A 15,822-nucleotide genomic window follows, 5' to 3' on the forward strand; every position below is an offset into this window, starting at 1 on the left:
GCCCAGCCGAACCCTCCCCGCACGCGAGCCTCCCGGCGTGTGCGGACAGCCCCCACCAACTGCCCATGTGGCCGACAGTATCTGTGCCCCCAGCCCCCTGCGCCCGCCGTCCGTCCGAGCGCCACCCTTCCTGCGTGACCCAGGGGCTGCCCTGATGGACCCGGCCCTCTTGCAGATCCGTTTTTCTGTGTGTGGCCCTCCGTTTCTCCTGGTCTCCGCGCGGATGCTCTTTGATTATGCTTCTCAGCGCGTCCCCCATTGAGCAATGGGGGACTTGCCCTGGGTGAGGCTTGCGCAGTCTTGAGCGACCGAGTTTGGGGTGGGGCTGCAGAGACAGGTCCTGGCGATTTCCGCGGAGGCTCCTCCTGTGCGAGCCTGGGGACCTGGGAAGCCGGGCTAGGTCAGACCCCGGAGGCCAGGGCGGTGGCAGCCGGAGGAGCGCCAGACGGTTGTCCTCGTGTGCTTGCAGGGCCCACCCTCTTTCCTTCGTTCTTGTTCATTCATTCAGTAAGCATCTGAGTTTGGGTACTGCGCACTGTATTAGATCCAGATCTACTCATGTCATTTGGGATTCTGAGAGGGGCCCAAAAAAACATCCGGAGAGGTATCTGTTGAGATGGTGTATTCCGGATCCTCTGCCCCGTCTGTCATTCGGCAGAGGATAGGACCTGCGAGAAACTTTTCCTTTTTCCCTTCTATTGTTCATTCTCTTCTCAATCCCTAGTGTGTATCTTTATATCAAAGAGGCGAGGCTTTGATGTGGCCTTAGTGCTTGGGAGCTTGGGAGCTTGGGACCTTGGACCTGTCTCCTAACGTGTCTTTGGCTGTTTCCTTATCAGTAGTATATTTGCCTTGGGAAATTACAGAATTATATCAGAACAGTTAGGATAAGGCCTGGACTTGCCCTGTTGTTTTTCTGGAATATTCACCACAGTGGATTATTACTTTAAATTAATAAGGTTCTACTTAATATTAAGTATTGTACCAAACATTAGTATTAACATTACTAAGGAAGTTAGTAACAATACGTTATGTATTGTGTTAGGTAATTTATGAATAAACATATACATATAATGAGTATTTTATAGAGACAATGAGAGAAAGTAGACTTTTTTCCTCCTATTTATGATCTACTTTTGATTGGAACTTAGCACGTGTAACAGACATTGTCATTTTGGTATTTCTGGAGCATTGGGATCCCTGAGTTTAGCATAATGTTCTTTGAACTTTCTTGATTACACTGGTCACCGTTTTGAGTATTCAAGTGTGCACTTGGCGTCACTTGTCATTTGCCAGAAGATGTGAACTACTGTGATGTTAGACAAGGGTCCACAATGATTAAAAAAAAATGCCAACAGTTTGGCTAAAGTGTATTCATGGGGTTCCTAGAATGCATAGATTATACTTCCAGCAAGAGCAAATCATTAATCTGTGCATGTTGTTTTTACCTCTGTGATTTTGGCAAAAAAAGAGAAAGAAAAAAGAAAACAAATCCCTTAATTGGTCCTAGTACATGATCCTTTTACAGAAACCAGTTACAAATATTTAAGGAATTAGTAAATTTGTCCTTTTTAGGCTCTGAGACATTTTTGAGCCATATTAGTCTACATGTACATTTATACATATGCATCTTACCATATTCTGAAACTAATACATTGTGCATAGAAAATTGACTTGTTCATGCTTACTTTTGGGCGTTGGAGCATTTAGACAATGGAAAAAATCATTATTGGATATGCTGTTTTCTTAATTTGTTTTTCATTAGATAGCCTCTCAAGAAAACACCATGAAAGATACTGATATCAAGAGACTACTGTATACCCATCTTTTATGCATATTTTCAATTATCCTAAGCATCTTCATTCCATCATTCTTCTTGGAGAACTTCTCAATATTGGAAACACACTTGACATGGTTGTGCATCTGTTCTGTTTTTGTAACTGCCGTCAATCTAGTATTATATTTAGTAGTGAAACCAAATGCATCCTCTAAAAGAAGTTCATTATCATACAAGGTAAGGCTTATTTCTTGATAACTGATTTTTAGATAGGAGTAGTGTTCCTTTTAATAAAAGAATAAAGTATTAGTCAAGTACTTATGGGGTTATTTACAGTGAGTAAAGAGAACCTGATTTTTTATCTTTTTTCAGATCAGTAGCCTGTTATTGCTGGAAGGCTGCCCACAATGTTTGATAGATCCTTTGCCATGCATCAGTTGTGGAATTAGGATGTCTTCAGTGGATATTACAGCATTGTGAACCTAGATAGTCATATTTTAGGTCACCACTGAAGATAAATTCATGACGTAGCAGTCATATCTTAAACTTTATAAGACATTTTATTTTCATTTATTTTTTCCATTTCTGAGAGAAAATGGATTTTTCAGAAATTACAAAATAAGTCTTGTGGTAGCTTTATTTTGAACATGGCCTTCCTCGACTAAACAATGTTAAAGTTTTCAGATATCAGAATCTATTTTCTGAAATGTTCACTATCTTATAATACTTGACTATTACTTTAAATTAATAAAGTCTTCCCTTAACATTACCCAATACTGTGTGTAGCTCTCTTAGATCATTTAAAACACATTTACTGCTCTATGATTTAAAAAGTCACTGTGTCTGTTATAATTAGATCTTCTTGCACTCCAAATCAGGTAGGTCCCACACTGATTTGTAGACATGCAGGTCTTTTTTCATATGCATCATATAGTCACATGAATATGATTTGGGGAATTACTTAATATTATGCAGTTTTCCTAGGAATTTTGTTTTTAAATGAAAAAAAAAAAACTGTAGTCCTTATTTTCTGCAAAGATTTCATGTATCACATAATAAGGATTGTCTGGTTTTTTTTGGTATCATAGTGTTCTGTTGTTGGTAAATACTTTATAAATACTGATTCGTGGTGTAGCTCAGTGCATACCATAGGAACAGAAATGCTTTTTGATTCTAGTGCTGATTGGGAGGGTGGAATATGGGTAGTGATTTGTGACTTGTAGGCTGTTTTGTGGGGCTGTCTGGAGGTCTGTGCACTGTGCACAGGAGATGGAATCTGACTTCAGGCTTCCGAAAGTAAAGAACATTCAACTGTTGAACACATGGGAATAAGTTGTATTTGTAGATAAAGTGGAAGTATTTGCTGTCCTCTAGGCATGGTCTTGAGCCTTCAAATCATTCTCATTTCTTTTTTAGGTAGCAAGGTTTTTGAAATGCTGTATCTACTTTCTTATGTCATGTTTCTTCTTTCATGTCATTTTTGTTCTATATGGAGCACCACTCATAGAGTAAGTCTGAAATTTGTACCTTAAGGCAATTATTTTTGAAACACTTGTTTACTGAACAAAGCACTAATTCTGTTGGTGAGGAATGAAAAACCATGGTGTGTTTAACTACCAGATCACAGGAGGATACTGACATCATTGCCCTTTCTTAGTAATGATATTCTTTTAACATTACTTCATAATAAGAATAACTTAATTCATTAAATGCTCCTCTTACCTAGCCTTCTATTACCCCATTGCATGTAGGGGCAGGGTGGTAGATGAGAAACTATTCCAATAAATGTGTGGACCTTGGAACCTCGAAGGGAGCTTACTATAATGATTTGTATAAACTAGTTAGAATTAGCATATCAGTTATTAGTAAATATGATTCTGAAGTGCTTGAAGTTTTTCTTAAGAAAATTCCATAGATTCCTATATTTAATTATTTAATAACCTAATGTTGATAGGGTTTTTTTTTTAAGATTTTATTTATTTATTTGACAGAGGGCAGGAAGGTGGGGGGGGTGCTGAAGCAGGCCCCCTGCTGAGCAGGGAGCCGGATGTGGGGATGTGGTGGGGATATGGGGCTCCATCCTGGGACGTGGGGATCATGACCTGAGCCGAAGGCAGAGGCTTAACTGACTGAGCCACCCAGGCACCCCTAATGTTGATAGTTTAAGGGCAGAATTTAACTCAACACTGTTTCAAAGCTGACCAGTTTTTAAAAAAAAAAAACTAGATTCATGAGTATTTCTTATTTAATGTTCATCATAGATTGGGAAACCTTATTTAAAAGTGATTAGTGATCACAGTGAGGTAAGTTGTGACACACAGATACATCTATGTATGTAGTCATATATATTTATACACAGTTGTATATATACACACACACTAAATTAACAGGTAGTTCTTTTCTAGAGAGGGGAGGACAAGACCTTTTAATGGGAAATGGTAGTTTCTATTTAATCCATTGTCGAGTAGAATGAGTGTCTTGAGCAGTAGTACTAAAACCAGCAGCATCAGCATTTTATCAAAAGCAAGTTCTCAGACCTCAGAAACGCTATGGGTACAGCTTCCCCAAGCTTTAGTTTATCTCACTTTCCAAGTGGCTCCAGTATAAGCTAGAGTTGAACCAGTGTTATAGATAAAGTTCCAGAGGAACTTCTTCAGGAAGAAAGTTTATTATCTAAAAATGGGGTTTCTTGCAGTAGAGAGTCTCATATAGATTAGAAGGTATTTAACACTTCTGAACTCTGTCATTAAAGCCAGATATTTGGGACACTTGGGTGGCTCAGTTGGTTGAGTGTCTGCCTTCAACTCAGGTCATGGTTCCAGGGTCCTGGAATCAAGTCCTGCATCAGGCTTCTTGCTCAGCCCGGAGCCTGCTTCTCCCTCTGCGGGCCCCTCCCCCTGGTTGTGTGCATGCTCTCTCGCTCTCTCTCTCTGGCAAATAAATAAATAAAATCTTTAAAAAAAAAAAAAATGAAGCTAGATATTTGCTAGGTTGTTTTTCATAGCTTGTTTTTCAGTATTAAAATTTTTTGTAATTATCATTTTGGTAGGACTTGTGTTACCTTTCAAAGTAAAGTATAAGAAAATGTTTTCATGTTGAATCTATTTAAGTAACCAAGATTATGTAGTGTACATACACCTTTAATGCTTTTTAAAAATTAATAAAGCTTTTTTTTTGCCTAGGTTGGTGTTGGAAACATTTTTATTTGCAGTTACTTTGTCAACCTTTACTACTGTACCTTGTTTGTGTTTGTTAGGACCAAACATCAAAGCATGGCTAAGAGTTTTCAGTAGAAATGGGTAAGTTTTAATTTTATATTTTAGTGGAGTTTGAAATTTAAAAAAGTTAATGTAGTATTAATTAATGTACATTAATTAATGTAGTATTTTTCCATTCCTGGATGCTTTCAGATTATTCTATGAGTGTTTTTCAGGACTGTGGTTCTCAGGGATGCCTCAAGGGCCCACCACAGTTGGGAAGTGGGGATAGGGAAGGGGTTGTATTACATTTGAGGGGGACTCAAGCAGGTAGAACTAGAGGCTCCTCCTTCCACTTTAGCAAGATCAGCTCTGCTTTTCTTCTGTATGGGAGGATCCCACTTTGCCTTTTGTTTGAAAAAAGGTTTCCACTACCAAAAGAAGGCTTTGAGAACCACTCCTCAGGGATGATTTGTCTCTGTACTAAAATTGCTACAGATAAAATTGCTTCCATACCTCTTACAATGTAGAATTGGGGTCCAAAACTTAAAAATGCTTATTAGTGTAATAACTGTAATTTCTTATTTAGCCTTTTTTGGCGTAAGACTTCTGAGTGCAAGTTTTAGAGGATTTTATTTCCTTAGCAGCCACGTATAAGTATAAATTCAGCACAGCTAAGTTAAAATTTTAGCTTCTACAAAAGCATTGAAATGGTTCGTATCAGAAATGGTTAAATTTAAGTAAGAAAGCCGAAAGCTTATTTGGTGCTCATGATTTTGTCCCATTTATCACCCAGTAGCAAAAATTTCTTGAGTTCTTACTCTGTGCTCCATGCTGTGCAGGCTTTGTGTGGATTCTGAAGTATTAGAATCCACACAAGAAGTTGTATGGTCAAGAGACAAGAATAAATCAAACAAACAATATGAGATTAAAATTGTGTAAATCAGATAGTAGGTGCTATTAGAACTCAGAGGGGTAGGAAAGCTGGAAGGAGAATGATCTGTAAAGGATTCGGATCGGGAGTGTGAGATTTGGTGAGATGAAGGGAAAAGGGAAAGACATACGTGATAAGATAATGAAGGAAGCTATAGAAACTGAAGGGAAAGTGATAGTTTTGTAATTTGGAAGGGAACAACCAGTATAGTACAGAGGATGCATGCTGGCTATTAGCTAGGCTCCATGAATTACTGACATTTTCCTTTTGAAATGAATATTGTTTCCCTGCAGAACTGTCTTCTGGTATTGATAAGGTCTCTAGAAAACAAAAGTGCAGTCATTGAAATCTCTTTCCCACATTGTTACCATAGTATTCCTAATGGCATTCATTTCTTTTAGCATTTTAGTTTGAAATTGTTAAGCAGTGAAAACCAGTAGAAACAGTATAGATTTGGATTGGTGATTTATCCAGCTTTGAACTGTGTTTCTGATAATGGTATATTTGGGGGAGACATTATCATCTGATTCTGATTGTGCAGTTAGTTCTGCCATAGTATGATGTGTGCATTCCTAGGAATCCCTGCACTATGCAAAATTGGACACTAAAAAACACAGAACTTATGGGAAAGGCGGGATTGAGGCATAACACTCAAAAAACTCTGACAATAAATCCTAAAAAAGATAGGAACTTAATAAAAATGGTAGTATAGTTTTATTCATGTTAAATAGTTAAGAAATAGATAAACATTATAATGAATATGGTCCTTTTCTTTGGGAAAAAAAAACAAACCTGAAATTTGCTTTTTGGGAGTAGCGTGGGAAGAGTTGCCACTCGTAAGTTATTGTGAAGTTGTAAAGGAGGGTTGTTAGAAATCTGATGGGAAATTAAGGACTGGATGTGGGAGGTGTGACTCATACACATGAGGGAAACTAAGGGAGCTGGGAGCTGGGGTTTGTTTTGTTTTGTTTTTGTTTTTGTTGTTTTATGTTTCAATTTTTTATTTAAATTCCAGTTAGTTAACATATAGTGTAATATTAGTTTCAGGAGTAAAATTTAGTAATTCATCACTTACATACAGCACCCAGTGCTCCTCACAAGTGTTCTCCTTAATGCCCATCCCCCATATATCCCCCCAACCCTGCCCTGCCCACATCCCCTCTAGCAACCCAGGGAGATGGGTTTTTTAAAAATAGTATTGAGATAAAATTGAAAGACCATACACTTTGCCTATTTAAAGTGTACAGTTCAGTGGTTTTAATATATCCACAAGAGTCTTGCAGCCGTCATCACAGTAAAGTTTAGAATATTTTCATCACCTCAAGAAAAAAAACTTCATACCCTTTAGGAATCACTTCCTTATCCCCTCTCCCCCAGCCCTAAGCAATTACTAATCTCTTTACTGTTTCTGTAGATTTGCCTGTTCTGGACATTCATAAAAATGTTATCATATAAAATATGGTATTTTGTGATTAGCTTCTTTCACTTACCCATAATATTTTCAAGGTTCATCTGTGCAGTAGTTCATTCCCTTTTATGACCAGGTAAGATTCCATTGTGCGGCTATATACCACATTTTGCTTATCCATTCATTAACTGGTGGACATCCACGTTGTTTCTGCGTTTTGCTGTTATGACTAAGCAGCTGTAAGCATTTGTATACAGGTTTTTGTATGGACATAATGTTTTGAGTTTTTTGAGTATGTGCTTAGGAGTGGAATTTCTGGGTCTTATGATAACTTGTTTAATCGTTTGAGGAACTGCCAGTTTTCCAAGGTGGATGCACCATTTTACATTCCACAGCAGGGTATGAAGGCTCCAGTTCTCCTGCGTCCTTGCCAACAGTTGTTATTATCTGCCCTTATGATTATCGCCATCCTAATGGACGTAAATTGTTATCTCCTTGTGTTTTTTATTTCCATTTCCTTACCAGCTAATGATGTCAAGCATCTTTTCATGTGCCTATTAGCAATTACATGTCTTCCTTAGAGAAATATCTCTTCAGATCCTTTGGTTATTTTTGAATTGGGTTATTGGTCTTTTTTTACTATTAAGTTGTAAGAGTTCTTTATATATTCTAAATACAGATCCTTTAGTGTTTACATGATTTGCACATTCTCTCTGTGGGTTATCTTTTCACTTTCTTCATTGGGTCCTTTGAAGCACAAATGATTTTAATTTTGATGAAATCTTATTTATCAGTTTTTGTCTTTTGTTGCTTGTGCATCTTTAAGGGTCCTATCTAAAAATCCATTGCCAGATCCACGGTCATAAAGATTTACTCCTATGTTTTCTTCCAAGAGTTTTATAGTTTTAGGATTTACATTTGGGTCTTTAGTCCATTTTGTATTAGTTTTCATATACAGTGTGAGGTAAGGATCTACTTTCATTCTTCTGCATGCAACTCACCAGTTATCCCAGCACCTTTTGTTGAAAAGGCTATTCTCCACCTTTCAGGAATTTGGGCATCCTTGTCAAAAATCAGTTGATCATAAACACATGATCTTTCTTTGTTTTTCCATTGACCTATATGTCTATCCTTATGTCAGTACACCACTGTTTTGATTATGTGATAGATGTTTGGGGGATGTGCACAGTTTATGTGTTCATACACTGCTAAGTGCCATTGGGTGAAGTTTTTATGTCTTCACTTAGACATTTTCAGGTGAAATTTTTCAGGTGAAATTGCTCATATTGTTTTTTTCAATTTTTCAGGTGAAATTGCTCATATCGTTCCTTAATATATCAGTCAAACTGGAACAAATTTGCATGTTCAAAATAAGCATTATAGCAGAACTGGCTATATATATATAAATGCCTAATATTTTAAAATAAAAAAAAATCAAACTTCAAAACTCGAGAGAAACAGAGAAACTACCCTTCTCTTAGTAACTTACCACAAATTTAATATGTATATATTTTCTAATTCTGCTTTAACCCTATTTCTACATTTAGCCTGAACTATACCTTGCAGCATGCCTGTTATTTTTGGCTGGGTTAAAAAGAGCTTTTTAAAAAATTTATTATAAAATTCAACTTTTGGATACTTTGAGATATGCAGAATTAATTTGTTGTCACCTTGTTTTTGTACCCGTTGGCACTTTATCCCTTCTCAGAAGGATCTATAACAAAGTAAAACTAAAAATAATAGGAAGGGGAATACCATTTTCCGGCTAGCAAGCAAACTGACAAAGATCTGTGAGTTTCATAATACATAGTGTTAAAGGTTTGGGGAGGTAGTGCCAATGGGAATACAAATTAGTTCAAGCTCTGTGAAGGGCAGTTTGGTAATATCTGTAAAAATAAAAAATACCCATCTTTGACCTAGCAGTTCCACTTCTAGGATCTTATGCACTAGGTATATTTTCATACCTACAAAATATTGAATGTGTAAGATTTCTCATTGTAGCTTTGAAAACAGCTTAAATATCCTTTAATAAGGGGTGGATTATGTTAAATTTAATGTAGCTAAAGAACAACAACAACCCAACCATTTCTTTATTTACTGATATGCTGTTAAGTGGAAAAAAGCATGGTGAAGAAATGTATGTAGGATGCTACCATTTATGTAAAAAGTGGGCAGGAGAAAATAGATAGACCTGTGTATCTTTGGAAGAATACATGAGAAACTGATAAAAATACTGGTTATCTCTGGGGAGGGAGTCTGAGAAGCTAGGGGACCAGCTCAGAAGACTTTGCACCAACTAACTACTCTTTGGTGTCTTTTGAAATTTAAACCATAGTAATATAGTACCTAGTTGAAATGAAAATTATAATAGGTTAGGTTTTGGCATATTAAGCTTATTTGGGGAGTATTGAAAGTTAGGCCTGTATCAAAAAGTTTTTAGATTTCTTTTATGCCACCTAAACTTCGGTAGACTGCAAAAATAGCCTTCGAAAATTTCTAACATGCAACAAGATAATAGCTCAGTTGCTGGAGGTCTGTAGCTAAAAACAATCAATTTGTAATATGAAACAGTTAACATCACACAGGGAGGGGCATGAAATAGTAATGTGCAGAAGTAACAACTTTTAAAGCATGTTCATGTATCTTTTTTTTTTTTTTTTTAAGATTTTATTTATGTATTTGTCAGAGAGAGTGAGCACAGGCAGACAGAGTGGCAGGCAGAGGGAGAAGCAGACTCCCTGCTGAACAAGGAGCCTGATGTGGGACTTGATCCTAGGACGCTGGGATCATGACCTGAGCTGAAGGCAGCTACTTAACCAACTGAGCCACCCAGGCGTCCCAAGCATGTTCATGTTTCTTAAAGCATTTAAATTTCACAGCAGTCTGGTAAGATACTTCTGTTTTCACATTTTTCTTGGTAAAGGTACTGGAAAGCTGACAGGTTTAGTGATTTGCCCAAGCCCTGGAATAGCCAGTAAGCAGTAGAGCTGGGACTTGAATGCAGATCATTTGATAGGACAGAAGGTTTTAGAAGACCACTGAGGGTCAGAAAATGAACTCCTGCCTTCTCTTTGTAGTGGCCCAAGTGATCTTAGAGAATCTATTCATTTAACTGCAGAGATCCTCATGTGCAATACTGTTAGAATACTAATAAACCACTTCTCAGGGTTATTATCAGAACTGAGTGAGATAAATGAAATCAAATAGCAAATGCTTAAGAAATGTTTGTCGAATGGATTAACAAATGTCAGGGAGCATTTTTATATTTCATTCTTCCAATCCTGGCTGCTGTTTGTCTTAGTACCTCTTCCTGGTTTAGGTAGCAGACCAAGGAGTACAGGGCATGGACAACCATGGAGAAGGAGGAAATTTTTTCAGTTGGTTTAATGTAAAATTAATTTGAGCTTTGTCATGAGAGAGCAACTTAAATCTTCATGTCTCCACCATCCCAGGCGATAGTTCAGTTTCTTCCCTAGCATTTTTATCACACTTTGAGAATTTCGCATAGAAAGCATGTCAAATTTTGAATGAATTAAGGGAACAGTTAATTTGATAGGTTAACTTGTTTAATGTTAGTGTTGGTCTTCTTAAATGTTCACCGTTAGGCAAAAATATTTTTAAAATGCAAAGATCTGGTGGTTCTGAAGTGATAATATGAAATACATACACAACTTGTATATTATTTCAGAATTGTCCCAGTACACAGTTAGCATTATTTATATTGAGTCACAACTTTGGTTTCAGAGAATTGGAGGTTATACTAACATGAATAATACATTTTGTTTCTACTCAATAATTATTTACAACAGAAATTAAAGTTCTGATTTGAAGTCCTTATGCTCTAGGTCTAATTCATTAAAAGTTCATAAAATACTTGGATTAAAGATTTTAGGCTTTAAATATTTTTATCCTTTATCCTGTGTCTTAGCCTATAAAACACAGAAGCGTTTTTTTTTTGTTTTGTTTTGGTATTACTGAAATATGACTAAAATGTTCAGAACGAACAGGCCAGTTTTGAATTGGGCTTACATCTTGCTCGGTATGGAATCAATATAAGTGTTTTATACTTTTCTATGCAAAATAAGTACTGTATCCAAATTGTTTATTTATTTGCATGATTAATATTGAAGATGATAACCCAATGAAGACTGAGAAATATAAAAGCTTTGATCCTGAGAACTGTGTAGGAATTCTGTCCCAAGAGTTCTGTTGCTGTTGAAATTTAATACTTAACTAGGGCGCCTGGGTGGCTCAGTGGGTTAAGCCGCTGCCTTCGGCTCAGGTCATGATCTCAGAGTCCTGGGATCGAGTCCCGCATCGGGCTCTCTGCTCAGCGGAGAGCCTGCTTCCCTCTCTCTCTCTCTGACTGCCTCTCCGTCTACTTGTGATTTCTCTCTGTCAAATTAATAATAAAATCTTTAAAAAAAAAAAATAATAATAATACTTAACTAAATGACATAAATGACACTATTTAACAAGATTTTTCCTTAAAGTAAATAATGAAGTTATTCTATATTAAAAAAATACAAAGGAATGCTATTTTAAAGAAACCTGAAGGTAGAAAAATAATTTGGTCTCTTCTGCCAACTTCTATTTGGTATTTATTACTGAGCATAGTTAATGTGACTAGTATAATTCAGTTTGTTACCTTGCTGTTATAATTATTATGGGGTTTTTTCCTTTTGTAGACTTTCTTACAAAAGAAAGTAATATTCTGACTACCTTAAACCTATATTTTTCATTGGAATTTGCTTTTTGATTTATCAGTTCTTTTATGCTGCTTTTGGCATGTTTTAGCTTATGATCTGACCACTTTTGGTGAACTAAAAAACTTGAATTTCTGAATAGGTTCCTGAATTTGTGGTTATCTTGCCAAGGTCAAGATAGTAAGACTTGTTTGTTTAGATAAAGACAGGCATTTTTGGTCATCTTTCATGGTAATCGATTTTATGTTGAAAAAACTACCGAGGACATTTAAAATGACCAAAAATTTATACATTATTAAAAAAGGATAATTTAGCCATGATAAGGTATGAAAATTTAGTGGCAAAGAGGCACTGGTTTTAATATTCATTCAGTAGGGGAGTCAAGTTCGGTAAAATATCTCTAGCCACCAGGAAGAGTTATGTGGGGTCTCCTTTTTAGATGAAGAGCTGAGTAGTTAAAAGATCAGCTCCATTTGAAGAAGCATTGTTTTGATGTCGGTCTATCTAAGCCACAGTGCTCACTGTTCGCTACCCCAGGCACCTGATACAATGTCTAGAACATAGTAAGCATTCAGCGTGGTCATTTCAATTAATGTTTGATAGGATGAATTTCAGTGGAGGCAAATAATATGGACAGTTACTTACAGCTCATTGTTACGAAGATTGATCTGTAATATTGTTTCAGTTTTCAAGTTTGTCCACAGGGTGGTGAGCCCTCTTGACTATGTATACATTCCTTAACTATGAAAATATTAACCCCAGAACATAGAATTTAGATGACTTTGTCATGGAAACTTACAGAAGGGGAATAAACCAGTGTCAGCACTGCTATAAATTAGTTAATAGAAAAGAATTTATTTTTTATCTTGTTTATTACAAAAGAATATATAGTGTAAAAACACAAATAATAGAAAAATATAGAAGGCTAAAGATCCTATAATCCTATCAGAGAAGCAACCATTGCGACAGATTTTAGTCTAAGCTTGTCCACGAGTATCACATATTTGCAGTTTATACTATCACTGCTTTATAACTTCTTTTTTAACTTATTAAGAACATTGCTAGCTGTATGTGTGTATAATCTACCTTTACCTCTTCTTGCATAATGTCCTTAGTATATCTTCATCCTTAAGTAAGAATACTGCCATTTATATTGGTTTCAGCAATCGGGAAACTGATTATTTGATAGAGATTGTATGGTTCTAGACACAGACAGTCAAAGTGTAACTGTGCTTCTCACTGAGTCTCCTTGTTCTTAGCCTCAGGCTGTGAGCCTCTCTAAGCTAATCACTGGGAGAGAGCGGGGAATCACCATGATTTAATTAGTCTGATCATCAGGGGTGAGATGAATTTTGGGCAAGCATCCCCTGTACCATGGTTTATTTAATTTCCTACTGAAGATTATTTTCAAGTTTTCAGGATTTTAAATAATGCTATTCTGACATCTCTGTACCATATAATTTTATATACTTGTACAATAGTTTCAGTAGACTAGATTCCTGGTGTGGAATTCCTAGATCAAAAGAAGTTGACAGGGACTGCCCAGCTAAAGTTTTGATTTGAAGAATATGAACTTAACCTACCAATAGAGTGCTGTTTCCCTAATTCCCAGTCAGGGCTGTTTCCTTTTTAACAATTTATGAGGGCTGCTGCCTACTGGGCTCTGCCAAGGGGCCAGACTGCTACCACTGTAGCTTCATCTGATTTCTAATGGGATGCATAAGCTCTGGTTAGAAATTTTGGGAAGTTTGATCTGTCGAGCAATTTATTAAGTTTCAACAGAATATTACTGATTAAATTGCACAGATAGCATTTCCCTTATGTTGCCTCCCTGCCTCCATTCTTTTCTTCTGCCTCAGGTTGCAGAAAACTGAGTAGCGAATAACATCCGATCCTCAAATGCAGCTTCAAGACAGGAAAAATTGGTGCTATTTAAGTTGGGAAGACAGTTTTAAAGATAATTCACTCATTGTATCTGAGCAAATATGTAGTGTGGGCAGTGTGCCCATGCAAAATGTGAGCAAGATGAAAAGAAATGGCACGGCAACCCTAAAAACACATTGTAGAATAGTAAGAAGAAAAAGGCACGTGGAAGACCAAAGAATCCAGTCTGGAAGAAGATAGTACCCGGCGGAAAAAAACAAACTCTACACAGCTTATCATAGAAAAGTGTCATTAAGAGCATAAATTCAATAAAAGCTCAAAGATAAGAGGATGGAAAAAAAAATAAGAGGTGGAGAAGGAGATTGCAGAATTAAGGACATAAAATGAGAATCCAAACCACACACCACAGGTCATAAATTAGAAACAGACAAATTAAGAAATCAAGTTCTAGCTTGGAAAAAAGGTTTGAGCCAATCAGAATGAAAGAGGGGAAAAGTAAAGCAGTTAGAAAAGAAATGATAAATGCAGAGAACAAAGGAGATGAACTTAAGACTAGCTACTGTTCCTAAAATAACAAAACAGGAAGTAATTCAGATTTGATGGAAGACAGCTTCCCCAGATGAAGGAATCGTGCAGTAAGGGGACTCACTACATTAAAAAAAGTAGTTACAAATTAGGGTTACAGTGAACAAAATAGGAGCACTAAAAGCAATATAAGCAATAGAAGTTAGACAGCGGAGGAAGGGAAGATGGAGTAAATACAGCTCTACCCCCACCTACTCTGGCTGGCCCCAGATCCTACAGCTATTTGGTACAGTCTCTTCAGGGAATGGGGATTAAATGAAATTCTACGTATTGAATAATGAATCCTCACATGCCTAGTCCTTTTCACTCCTTTGGCCCAGAATACTGACAGCCAGGCTAGGCAGGGTATAGAAAAGTACTTTCAGGGAAAAAAACGGCACAAAAGAAAAACCTACAGTTACTGACATTTGAGGGTTCTCTGAAAGGCACGGTTCCTATTCACTCCCTGATACAGTGAATCCCACCAGGAGACTCGTGCTGCTCATGCACAGTGAACATCTAGTCATCTGTTTAGTGTGCTTCTTTGTTTTTTTGTTTTTTTTTTTAAACATACCTTTATTCAGATACAACTTCATACCATAAAACCCACCATTTCAAGTATACAATTCGGTGGTTTTTAAGTATAGACACAGCTTTGTAACCATCACCACAACCTAATTTTAGAACATCTTACCATGCCAAAAAGAAACTCTGCCCATTAGCAGTCCCCCTCCTACCCACCCTGGCACACCCCCTCACCCCCTTCCCAGGCAACCACTAAAATACTTGCTGTCTCTCTAGATTTGCCTGTTCTGAACAGTTCATATAAAATATTTTACTTTTAAGTAGAATGAGAAATGAACAGTCACTAGGTGTTTCAGGCACACCTCTAAAGTGAAATGCAGAAATGAAAACAAAAAAGAAACTCAGTAGAAACAAAGGTGATATAAAAACCAGAAGATAATTCTAAAAAATGTCTGTTGTTTTATATCCATAAGACATGAACAGGAGACAGTCAAAAGGAATATTCAGGGAACAAGAAGGCTCTTGGAAATTAAAAAATATGAGAGAAAAAAATTCAACAGAAATAGAGACAAAAAGTTAAAAATTTCCTTTAATCAAACAGAAAAGGCAAAAATATGGAAAATGGATTAAAAGGTTAAAAAAAATCAGAGGGTTAATTCCAAATGGTAGTATTCCCAGCAAAAGAGTAAGAAAAAGACAATCTTAAGGTCTCTGGGCAATCTTAAGGTATTAAAAAGAAAATGCCAAGAACCAAAAGACTTGACATTATTGATTAAGAAGGCCCATGGGTTTCCAGCGTCCTGACTGAAAAGACACCCACTCCAAGA

The 15,822-nt window shown here is 36.7% G+C and overlaps 1 protein-coding gene across 4 annotated transcripts in view; it reads left to right on the forward strand.

Moving 5' to 3' along the window:
* Positions 1–15,822, forward strand: part of PIGF (phosphatidylinositol glycan anchor biosynthesis class F) — a 35,121-nt gene that overhangs the window by 199 nt on the left and 19,100 nt on the right. The window contains exons 1-4 of one of the 4 annotated variants that reach the window (XM_032351855.1): positions 10–283; positions 1,770–2,014; positions 3,194–3,285; positions 4,960–5,076. In XM_032351855.1, coding sequence (XP_032207746.1) covers positions 1,787–2,014; positions 3,194–3,285; positions 4,960–5,076 — 437 coding nt within the window. In that variant the 5' untranslated portion in view covers positions 10–283; positions 1,770–1,786. Of the gene's footprint in view, positions 1–9; positions 284–1,747; positions 2,015–3,193; positions 3,286–4,959; positions 5,077–15,822 lie in introns of those variants that run through there. The other 3 variants (XM_032351854.1, XM_032351856.1, XM_032351853.1) reach the window with 3 other exon arrangements.

Source organism: Mustela erminea, chromosome 7, assembly GCF_009829155.1.
Source record: "Mustela erminea isolate mMusErm1 chromosome 7, mMusErm1.Pri, whole genome shotgun sequence".
In the NCBI taxonomy this organism is placed as follows: domain Eukaryota; kingdom Metazoa; phylum Chordata; class Mammalia; order Carnivora; family Mustelidae; genus Mustela; species Mustela erminea.